The 12817-nt window shown below is 32.2% G+C and overlaps 1 protein-coding gene across 1 annotated transcript in view; it reads right to left on the bottom strand.

The window, feature by feature from the left end:
* The window catches only part of LOC129234670 (mediator of RNA polymerase II transcription subunit 23-like), a 125640-nt gene that overhangs the window by 89386 nt on the left and 23437 nt on the right, over positions 1-12817 (bottom strand). The window contains exons 6-8 of the mRNA XM_054868714.1: positions 6183-6287; positions 3077-3146; positions 2445-2581 (exon numbers count right to left, since the gene is read on the bottom strand). Coding sequence (XP_054724689.1) covers positions 2445-2581; positions 3077-3146; positions 6183-6287 — 312 coding nt within the window. The remainder of the gene's footprint in view (positions 1-2444; positions 2582-3076; positions 3147-6182; positions 6288-12817) is intronic.

The following is a 12817-nucleotide window of genomic DNA, read 5'->3' as shown; positions in this document are numbered from 1 at the left end:
GGATCAGCCTTGCATTTCGAAGAATTCGAAAAAGATCTCTTATCAGTTGTTTTCTTTTAACAATCTTTATTAACATGACCAAAGCCTGAACAAAGAAAACAATGTTTTCCTTTGTTTTTTGTTGGACAGTCATACTGCAGGTGGGAATCATTTCCACAAAGAAAACAAAATTTGTTAATCTTTCTTTCGTTATGTTCGTTATATCTGGCTCCTAGTGAATTTTTTTCTGATCGAGTTGAAACTGGAAAAAGGTTTAAACGCTGTATTTTTTCTCGAATGTGCATCAGCAGACATTTTAGAATATATCTTCAGCTTATTTCGAAAGTCATGAATATTCAAGCAATTATACAAAACACTTTTATTAAATGGCGTATCATCTATTCCGTTTATTATATAATGCATTAATGAATCATCAATATTAGTCGTCGAACCAATCTTACGCATCTTTAAAAAATATTTTTCGACATTTTCATTATAACGCATTTTTCTGTTCGAAAGCAATTCGTGTACTTCAGCCGGACAACGACTGTCGGAGAATTCCGCAAGCACTAAGTTTTTTAACGTCTGCCAAGACGTTGGCAAAATTTCGCTATCAATGAAAAGTTTTGATTTTCCTACTAGTAATCGTTTAGAAAATAACAAAGCTTGCAAATCACTGAGATGTAGAAGTATGATCGCTTCTTCAACGGAATCTATCCAAATGTTGACGTCAGACATTGCGTCGCCATTGAAACGTTTAACTAGAGTTTCGAAATCAGAAAATGTTACGTACGATAATGCGGTATTTGGATAATCAACATTTGTTATTATATTTGTTTCATTTTCGTTAGGATATTCGGCTTCAGTTTGCTCTGTAGCAGTTGCAGCGTCTTTAGGTTTTTGATCTCTCTTTTTGGACTTCATTTTTTCCACAACACGTCTGTATGTTTTTGAAATAAGGAATTGAAAATTGTGAAAAGAGTCACTCACCGCTTAAAGCTGAAGGAACAGCTACACGTTGAAACTTTCAAAGGGGCGAAGTTTCGGAATCAAAGGCCGTGCCCCCATTTGTAAGGATCTCGGCTGGTCTAGGGGTATTCTTCACACAACAAAGCATAATGACGGCATCGTATACTAATAAACACTTAATAATTGACAGCACAAGACGAATACAGGAACATAGAACAATAAACATTAAAACATTGAGAACAACACGTCTTCCACCACACTTCCCATCATTCCTTCCTCTTCAACCCGCCAAAACTGGTCGCATCGCGCACAATCTCACTCCGCGCGTAGGAATAATAAAAACATAGTTCACAAGAGTTCGAGTTCTTAATAAAGTGTCTTAGAAAATAACACATCACCATATATATATATATATATATATATATATATATATATATATATATATATATATTGTTGCATTTCTAGCTTGCTAATACGCATTTTCTTTTTTTTTTGCGATTTCTTGAACAAGCACATCACCAAGATGCAACCATATAACAAATGAGATAACAATCAAAGCAAAAATCAATTGTAACTTTCTACAAGATGTTCCGTTTTAACCTGCAATACCTCTATTTCTGCAACCATTAGTGAAAGATGCATAATTTCAATCGCAAAAACGTTCAAAATCAGATGCAGGGTTAAGATATTGAAAGTTTGAAGCAAAAATAAAAATGAGTCAAAAAGTACAAAATTCAACTTTTTATACCGGCCTTAGGTCCCCTAACATACATTCAAGGAAATAACCTCCATTGAGAAATAATTCCAACTCAAAAAGTTTGACATTAGTACGACCAATAATCACCGAGCTATGAAACGCAGCGTTTATGACATATCACTTTACATTCATCGTCAATAACACCTTTTAGGGGAAAATATAGAAGTTAACAAGGGATTAAAATTATATGTGTGCATAGAGTGTGGTTTTTCAAATTGATTGAAGTTTTGAAGTCTGTTTTGCATAATGTGGCATACTATTTGCATTCATTTTTGAATAGCAATGAAAAATGTGAATACTTTGTATTTTTACTTTGACAACCTGTCAATCTTCTGAAAGGGTGATAAGTTTCAATCTCATCTTTTGTATGGTCCCTTAAAATTTTGAACTCTAATATCGCGAGTGTTGGTCATATCTTTCAATGGAGATTATTTCCCTAAACATAAGTTGGGGGAACTAGGGCTCATACAAAAAGTTAAATTTTGTATTTCTAAACTCATTTTTATTTTTGCTTCAAACTTTCAATACCTTAACCCTGTATTTGATTTTGAAAATTTTTGCAATTGGAAGTGTGCATCTAGAACTCACGATTGCAAAAATAGAGGTCTTGCAGGTTAAAACGGAACACCCTGTATATTATTAATTCAAAGTCCATACATAACATAAAAAAAAGAAGAATTAACACGTTGAAATAAAACATTGATCTCTTTAGAGAAACATAGTAATTACAAATAATTACTTTATTGTATGGTAAAAGACCTTTGAGTTGAAACTTAGCAGTCTGAGGATCCAACTTCCAAACATTACCAGTTGTTCCAGAATGTCCTACAACTGGCAAAAGCTTAGTATTATCTTCACCACCAATATCCATGAATACTATAGGATAAAAATATTTTTAAAAACTCATTACATATTTTTGTAATGCAAACAGCAATTGATAAGTATAATAATTATTTACCTCTTATACTTCTTAAATGAATACTAAAAAATTATTCACTTTTCTTTTTGGAAGACTTTACATATCTCTATGATAAATCCACCCCCCTGAATTAAATTTATCAAGTTAGTTTTGAAAATGAATGGTGGAGGAGGGTGGGTACTTTCGGAATTTCACAGCAATAACATCAGTACAATTTCTTTTTCATTTTCCAAAACACATTGGTATTAAGGTATTAACAGAACTAAAACCAAGAGAATTAATAAGGGAAAAAAAAACAGATATCATAACAAATGCATTGAATGCAGAAAAACTAAATGAGAGGATCTGACCCAAACTTTTCATATAATGTTGTTCTTTCATTAAAGGAAAACTAATCAGCAACAACATCTATAATACTTAAATAATCATTAAAAAAAATCATAGTAACTTACCAGACACAGAAACCATCTGTGCAGTTGGTCTAAAGCTGTCAACAAATGAAGATATCAGCTTAGAAAATTTCTGGAACAAAAATTAAAATACTTTAAAAGGAGCAACAGTATTTCTATATGTAATCAAGACTTTAAACAACAAAAGCATGTCTTTTGTCATTTAATGGGGGGGGGGGGGAGGGTCATGACTCTCATAGCCCTCCTTTATATTTGCACCAGATTGGCTTCTTGATAAGCTGCTGAGATTGGCGACATTCATCTCCAAAACATTACAACAGTCAAAAACAACATTTTTCATGATAAAGAAGCAAGATACATCAAGAGAATCTAAACGGAAAGCAGTTCAACAGGCCAACATTTCCTCTTCTTTTGATGAATTGCCACATGTGCATTGTGCAGGCACAGTCTATATAACACTAACCCTAATCTGATCAGCTGTACAGCATCAGTCATGGTCGTCTGAACCATTCACAGTTACGATTATTCATTATCACTGTACAATACAATATTATTATAAAAGTGCTACACTTTATTATAAGGTTCATTCAAATGAAACCAGGTCAGTGTGTCTAACTTCACATTAATTGTTAGACGATGCCACATAACTGCATGTATAGAGACACCATCTATTGGTAGATAGACTGACGCATGTGCAACGCTTCATGTTGCATAGTGTGACTGTGGTTTAAAGCTGAAGAGAAGGCGGTCGCACAAGTTATCCTCCACTATGAAACATGTCCTTTTTTGACCACACGGACATACTCGGGGGGGGGGGGGGGGGGGGGGGAACACTCCCTGGGCCCACTGCTTGTCGAGTTCCTGAAACAGGGAACCACCATCAATGCCGAGCATTATCAATCCACTTTACAGAGCCTTAGACGAGCCATTAAGTCGAATCGGCCAGGCATGTTGTCCAAAGGCGTCTACATACGGCCAATGCAGTAAAGACAACTTTGCAGTAGTTTCGCTGGGAAACGCTGGAGTTGGAACATCCACCCTGCACCTTTTCACTGTGCAGACCTTTCATTGCGTGATTTTCATGTTTTTGGACCTCTAAAACAAGCTATTAGTTGACACACCGGATATCGCGGATATCATGATGGACGATGAAGTGTGTGACCGGGTTCAGTCCTGGATACGATAGCAACCTACTAGCTTCTTCAAAGATGGAATTGACCCCTTAGTGTCACAATGGGTTAAATGTGCCAACAGTTAGGGCGACTATTTTTGAGTTAATAAAATCGCTGCTGTTACTTTACACTAGTGACCACCTGGTTTCATATGAATGCCCCTTATAGTATTAATGCATATTGTAGGTAGTATTATACTTCATATCCTTCCATCCGACAGATAATAAATTTTATAAATTTACAATACTGTGTAGTATAATGCTTAATAACATTGCTATTGTTTAAATACTGTACTTCTTCATTATTTTATGAAGAAAATGGTAATATTTAATTAGAAAATGGTTTTAGTACTGTGAGGTGTATTTTTAATAAAAATAATTGTGTATTTAAAAAAAAAAAAAAAAAACATATACCCCTATTTTACAAAGCAAAGTTTGATTTACAATAGGTATCTTGGAAGACATACTTCGCTTAAGTTAAGTCTCCCCTGTATATAGTTTTAAAAGTAAACATGAAATAAAATGACAAGTTAAAATACAAAGCCTCTTGCACCCCCCTCCCTTCTTAAAAAAAAGGATAAAAAACTACGATATAACTGCAATGGTTTTCCACCAAAGGTGCATGTATCCTTTGGGGTATGCAAACATTTGTAAAGGTTTATTATACTACTACTACCAGACTAACCAAACTACCGAGTTAACTCGAAAAAAGAATGCAATATTACACTGATCATGCTAGAATTTAATAGCAAAAAAAATTTGAGTAATATCATGAGATGCAAGGTTACAAACAAAAGTTCAAGTTATTATTACTACCATGAAAGGTAAGCAGCAATATCTGCAGAAGTAATATTTTTGAGATAGTTGAAGAAACAAGAGTTGTAGATTCCGTATTAACCATACGGAATTGTTGGAGTTGATCTTTTTCTCTTGCTTTATTTTCAGCAGAAATCAAATAAGCAAGCTAGTACAATAAAGCTAAAACACAACAAATGACAAAAATGCAATTTTTTTTAAAAGTAGTTACTGTGCTTTATTTTCCCCTTGGCAGTGCAATACTGTCCGCCTCTGGCAAGTTGAACGCTGCTGCCCGACCGATTCAACGATTCCATTAGTTGAAAAAGGGGTGAGGAAAAACGGTTTAAAACTTGCGGATTTAGTTGGCAGTGTTATTGCCCATTTGGCGTACAGTATTACTATTCAGGTAAGAAGTAGCAAGCAGGTTATAGGATAGTACCCTGCTTGCAGGGGTAGAAGTAGGTACAGGATTTTCTAGCTAATAAAAGGTTTGCAATGGTAGCCCAACTCTGCACCTAACAATTCCTCTTCTTACTGATTCCTCTCCCTCGAAAGAAATCGAGTTGCTCAAGACCATAGCTCAACTTCTCAGAGGTGGACAGTACTTTGTTAATTAACTTCTTAGGGGAAAACAATAACCCACAAAGATTTACTTGTCATTACTGTGAAGCGCCTTCTAATGTTTACAACAATTTACTTGACCGAAAATGGTTTTTAAGTTCAAATTATCTGAAAAGAAGGTATAGAAACAAGCTTAATGTTGAGGAAGATTTGCATCTGTATTTGGTGACCAAGCTAAACATTGATGAGTGTAGTAAACAAAATCTAACCCAGAACTCTCACCAATTATTTCCTAACTTATTAAATATTTAGTTCAGTAAAAATTTACCTACTACTAATTTTATTATAATTTTGGTTTAGTTAAATATTCATCAAAATAAAATGTCTTGCACTTAATTTAAATTACATGTCAGAAATCAAATTTTACCAGTTTAGTTTCAACTAATATAGCAAACTTTTAATAAAGATTTACCACTTTTTGGATGTGTGCATAGTTACACAATACACAAAAGAGGGTTTGAAAAAGTTGAGTCTTTGTATTAGTGCACATGCTTAATTGATTTCTTCATTTATTTTTGTTTAAATTACAAAGCACAATAAATAATTTAAAGAACTTACCCAATGTGGATATGATCCTTTAGGAGATATCTTTTTCTGAACCTCATCTAAGATTAAATAACTAGGAAGCAAGCAAGTATTTCTATCAAATATTGTTTCCAAGACCTGAGGTTAAAGCATAACAAATGAAATAAGTTTCTAAAATACATCTTTAAAATTAAACACACAGAGACAGAGAAATGTTATATATTATAGAAAATATGGATTAAAATTTCTCCTTCAAAAGGCAAAATGAAATTTTGCTCTTTTATTTTTCCACTTCACAAAAATGTAAGGCTAAAGAAATTCAGATTAAAATGTATGAGTGTTATCACATGGGTAGGGAGTTGCATGATTTACTCCCTACCAGTATGCAATTTATCAGGTGCAGCAATTGTATTTAAAATTAATCAGTTCATTTTTTACATACAGTTTTCCATTGACATATAAATTGAAACCGTTACATTTGGTGGCGTGAAATCAAAATACCAGTATTTAATTCACAGAAAAAAGAACTTGCATAAATTACAGCTAATTAAGATTTTTGATTTGAAACCCTAAAAATTCGATTAATCTGATCCATCTGACTTTATTGATATGGGATAGTCAGAAGGTGATACTAAACAGGTTAAAGAACATTAGTTAAAGTGTTCTACGTAATGAGTAATTCTGATTTTGAAGACACTTTCATTTTTCAATTATTTTTCTACTGAAAGTAGAAATGCAATAGTATTACATTTCTTTAATAATCTGATAGTAACAATTTTCAATTCACAGTACAACAACATTTTTTTTTCTTTAGTTAGGACCATTAATTAGTAAGTGAAGTATATTAATGGTTGTTGAAAATATCCCTGACTGGTAAGATTTCTTTAAAATCCAAACCACTGGTTATGAATATAACAGCAAACTTTTCTATTTCACAAATTTCATTGTTTCCTAATCAACAAGATTAGGGTTTATCCCTTTAGCGAAAGCTGTGCTTTAAATTGAAACAGAAGTGCATAAAATTCAACTAAAAAGTACGCTGAACATATGTTAATTTTTAAGTTTGCATTTAAAATGTCCTGTAATTTGGAAACTCCTGACCTTTATGATTTGTCCTTTTATACATATACGGGAAAGAGGGTACATGTGAACATGGGGATATTTTACTAAGGAAACTTCAAGCAATAAATCTTGAAAAATTCTAAAGTAATGGCAGCATCAGTTCTAAATCTTGGCCAAACTTTTAGATCAATGAGATACACTAAGGAACATTAAAAATAGCGCCCCAAGAAAGGGCAAAGGTACAATTGCGAAATTTTGCATATAAGAAGAGTGACATCCGATATGCAAATTAGGGTGGGACGGAAAAACTTTTTTTGGAAATCTGTTTTTGGATAGTGCGGAAAATTTGCTATATGAGCCCGTTATTACCTATAAAAAATTCCGCTAAATTTGTTTAATATTTAGCCGGCGCTATTTGACCTTGAAAAACTGAAAAAAGGGCAAAAATGCACATTTTTCAAGAAAAATAGTGGGGGAGGAGGGGGGGGGGAGAGGGGTCAAAAATACAAGTTTGAAGCTAGTTTTAGCAAGCATTAGAAGCATCTGTCAGCAAATTAGTTGTATTCCTCAAAGACTTTTATACATTTTGTAGAATATTTAGCTACTCTTCTTTAAGACTGAAACATGGGAAAAATGAAAAAAAAAAAGAAAAAAAAATTAAAAGTAGTTTTGAAATAAGTAAATATTGAAATCTTACGCAATACGAGAAAATCTTAGAAAAAACAGTGAAAATTCAATCAATTTTATACGACATTTGTACGTCAATTTTAAAAAATGCACACACTCAAATAAAAAATAGTTACATTAGATGCTAATTTTTTAATCTTCGGTTCCAATTGTTTCTCGTGGATAATAAACGGCGCTCAACTGGTTCTATTATTCCTAAGATTATTTTATAATTATTTTATATATGTTTGACAAATAGAGCTCTTCAGTATTAAAAAAATGTGAATTCCTCTGAAATCCTTTAAACTGACCAATGAATTGACCGCAAATATTCTTCTTTTTCTAAAGCCATTTCTTTCTCTCGACTTTCTGACCCACTTAAGACACAAAACCCCCTAACAGGAAATGCTGTAACCTCCACAGCTGGGAGTTAAGCATTTATTAAAGGGGTCCTCTCTTGCATCCAATGTCCATCTTTGGGGAAAGAAAAGTCTCCCGGCTGCATATAAGCTACCTTTACTCCTGTTCGGTCATAGGAAAATTTCAGGCCTTCTCATTGACTTATTCGATTGTCAATCAAAGCTTCAAAGACACCATTTTAATGTTGCTAGTCGTCTTTCGCACTATGTTTCTTGTTTGTAATTTGCTAAATACGAATAAGCATTAACAAATGATATCTTTAATTGAATGTTGCTGGCAAAAACAGCATTATTATTTCCAATCAATTTCATTCCTTGCAAAACAAATAAAAGCTGCCTTTAGGCAACTGTGCTTTTAAAAAAATAGGTGGCGCCATCTTTGGGCAAAAAATGCATATTTTACGACATTGTTTTGATTTAAATTGAAGTTATTTTAAAAATAATTCACATGGTAAATTATTTTGTAGATGGAAAAGAGCGAATTCTGCAATTTTTCATATTCTTAATGGTATTTAATGCAATTTAAAAAGCTATTCTTAAAGAAATGATTACCATTTGACTTAATAATAAATACTTCTAGTGAATAATTTAATACATAATAATTTCTAATATAATTTTCTCTTGCGCCAATTTATTTCTAGTTAATTTCTATTGAATATGAGTTAGCATTCAAGAATAAGACCTTTAATTGAGTAGTGAGTGCATCTGGAAAAAGTTCCTTTTTGACTTGCAAAAATTTCCTTCTTTACAAAAAAAAAAAAAAAACTAATCCTTTACTTCAAAGATTATGTATAAAAGAATCAGCTGTTCGCGCACTACTATTGGATAAAGTCAGCTGAACAAAATATCATATCGTTATTGGTCAAAAGCTTTATGAAGCTCAGGTTGTCCATTTTTTTATGTTAATTCGTTTTTTTTGTCTATATTTTGTTTATCTTATCATTCATTGGTTGGATTACTTTATGTGTGTCTTCACTGGTTAAATTCATAATCCTGAATTAAATTCTAAACAGTCGATGTGTACTCTTTATAAAATGCTAAAGCAATTGAGATGTCTGTATTTAAAAAAAAAGGCTTCCACCTTCATTAAATTCAATTTTTTTTTAAATACTTTAAAATTTTTTCAATGAATGTATGATATTTAATTTTTTTGAGCGATTACATTCAAATTGTTTCAGAACTATTCATGAAACCACGAAGGTCTTATCAGCAGTACAGCAAAAAAATAAGGAAAACTTTTTTGCTAATTTTGCTGAAAATATTTAACAGCTGCAGTTCTCTTCATGGGCCAGCCTAAAAAATTTCGCTGTATTTTTTATTACAATACATCAAAAGTCATGTATTGATTTCAAAATTGTCTCAAAAATGGTTGAGTTTTCAAGTTTTAGAATTTTGTGAAACTTTTTTTCTCCCAAATGTATTTAAGTTAAACAGTAAATGAGACTGCATGAAATTCTCTTTAATTGCCTCATCAACTGTGTGTGATAATTTTTTTAAATTAATAATTAATGAATTTAAGGTAACAAACGGTGCGATTTCTGAAAGTTTGACTTGAAATAACATATAATTTTACATTACGAAACATTGCTTTTTAATGTTATTTTCAATTATTTCATTCAAGAGTTTCAATTACCTATTCCTTTTTACATAACTTTAAATATTATGAAGAATATTAAAAGATAAAGAATTTGCTGTTTAATGAAAAAAACTTACATTGAGAATTAGTTGACAAATGAGTTAAATCAAACTCCAATAGCTCCTTCTTCAAAAGCGCCATTTTTTGCTTAAAAATAATGCTATTTATTCATTTAATTATATTTTTTACAGTTTTTTTTTTTTTTTTAAAGCAGAGCATTATTTTATTTTATGAATTATGAAATGAGAAGGAGACAAGAAGGATATGTTTGCCAGACTCACTCAAAATTCAATTGGAAGTCTTATTCTTGAATGCTAACTCATATTCAAAAGCAATTAGCTAGAAATAAATTGGCGCAAGAGAAAATTATATTTAAAATCATTATTTATTAAATTATTCACTAGAAGTATTTATTATTAAGTTAAATGGTAATCATTTCTTTAAGAAGAGCTGTTTAAATTGCATTAAATATCATTAAGAATATGAAAAATTGCAGAATTTGCTCTTTTCCATCTACAAAATAGTTTATCATGAGAATTATTTTTAAAATAACTTCAATTTAAATCAAAACAATGTCTTAAAACATGCATTTTTTTGCCCAAAGATGGCGCCACCTATTTTTATTTCAAAGCATAGTTGCTCAAAGGCACTTTTATTTGTTTTGCAAAGAATGAAATTGATTGGAAATAATAATGCTGTTTTTGCCAGCAACATTCAATTAAAGATATCATTTGCAACTGCTTATTCATATTTAGCAGATTACAAACAACAAACACAGTGCGAAAGACGACTAGCAACATTACAATGGTGTCTTTGAAGTTTGATTGACACTTGAATAAGCCAATGAGAGGGCCTGAAATTTTCCTATGACCGAACAGGAGTAAAGGTAGCTAATATGCCTCCCGTCTGGCTGCTCTCTGCGCTTTAGTCAGAACAAAATTCTGAGCATTCGATTGTTCACTGCAGAACATGTTACAGAGAAATATCGAACGTCATTGCATTATTATCTTTGTTTTGGTACACAACTCGACTGTTATGGAGAAAAGCGTGAAAATGAAAATAACGCAAGCGATCACAAGTAGTTTTCTATTTGGACCTGGAAAAGATTTGTCTCCTCATGATGCTTTATTTCTTCCAACATAGGAGGAAATTTTCAGATGTTATCAAATCAATGTTCTGAAACAATTGGAATGCAAATAAAGGGAGAAGGAAGTAAGCAACTATCTTCTGCATGCAAGTGTGGCTGCTGTAGTTGCAAAAAAGTTATTGATACTTGGGAGCATGCTTCCTTTCCTGTTGTTTCAGTAAGGAGAGTGATTGCCATAATTTTATCTTAGTATTTTAAATAAAATAGTGCTAAAAAAATGCTAAGAATATAAAGACGCAACTTTTACAATCAAAGCTAGGCAAATTTAAAGCAGAGGCTATGACTTTGTTTGACACTTGTGCCTGCAAATGTGCAGATTTATATTCATGTAATTGCAGAAAAAAAGCAAAAGACCATGATAGAGAAAAACAATTTCTAATTGATAGTAAGAAAAATGGTTATTGGAAAAGTGGATAAGGTAACAACCCAGAAACTACGAAAAAGAGAAAAAAGATGCCAGAAAATTGAAATAAGTGTTGCTTTGGACGAGAAAGACATATCAGTACCCAGCACAAGTGTATTGAGGGTTAAGGAAAGTCATATTACATTGAATGAACTTGAAACAGAGCTTGAATCAGGAGAAAGCACAGAAAATACAGATGATGATTTTAAATTGAATTATCCGCTTTCAAGAAAACGTAAGCGAACTGATGCGCCATCAACAACGACAAGTCAAATGAGACTTTCTATGCCTCATACAGCTTTAGCAGCAGATCTAACTGGCACTTCAAATAGAGCAGTGGCTAAAATTGCTACAGCAGTTCTCGCTGAAATGTGCAAAGAACAGCCTACAGAGTTCACTTTCGAGAAATTTCCCTGTCACACGCAAGCTGTGGAACATGGTGTGAAACTAATAACCGAAGCTGCAATAAAAGTTCGTGGTGAAACTGCACGAGATGGATACATTCGTGCCAAACTTCAAGCTAGGTAAGAACTTCCATCATTTGATAACAAGGGACAATATTATTCCAAAAAATAATATTCATTATGCATGAGGCATTATAAATCAAATTTGAAGATTTCTTTTTCAAAATTTTATTATCTCTTTATGTAATTCTAGAAAATGTATAATATTATTGCGTGATAATAATTACTATGATTAATAGTGCTATTTAATTAATTAGTCTATGACTTAATTTTAAAAAATAATTTTCACATTGGTTTTTAAAGAAATTCAAATTTTTTCATTTTTCTTCAATTTTTGATGTTGGATGGAGCGGTTAAATGCTCATTAAAATCAATGAAACATTTTATGGGCTCGAACTGGCTCATTATATAACATTTTCAGTGCATTCCAGCAAAATATTTGAAATTTAGTTTTTTTTTTTAAAAATTTCAACAAAAATTAATTTTTCTCTCTTTTTTTTCAGTTTTTCAGTGTCAAATAGGGCTGGCTAGATATTTTTTAATATCCAAGAAATTTTTTGTGAGTGCTAACTAGCTCACTATGCAACTTTTGCGCGCTATCCAAAAATTGATTTCGGGAAGAAAAAAAATTTCGGCTTATTTCGGCCCACCCTAATGCAAATGATCTAAGTTTGGTGTCGATGCGCATGACCGTTTACCCTACAGTATCGATGCAATCGGGAAAAAGGTGCTACATAAACCAGTGCATAGTTAGGGATTTATAAATGTTACGATTACATTCCGATTGTTGGAGAGCCCTAATGAGTGAAGGATGCCAGGTCAATTAGTTAGAAAGCATTTCTTAAGTTAAGCGAGTTTGAGAGAGGTTTGA

The sequence above is a fragment of the Uloborus diversus genome, chromosome 1 (assembly GCF_026930045.1).
Source record: "Uloborus diversus isolate 005 chromosome 1, Udiv.v.3.1, whole genome shotgun sequence".
Lineage (NCBI taxonomy): Eukaryota > Metazoa > Arthropoda > Arachnida > Araneae > Uloboridae > Uloborus > Uloborus diversus.
Note: the sequence above shows the minus strand (reverse complement) of the source record. Positions and strands in the feature narration are given on the sequence as shown.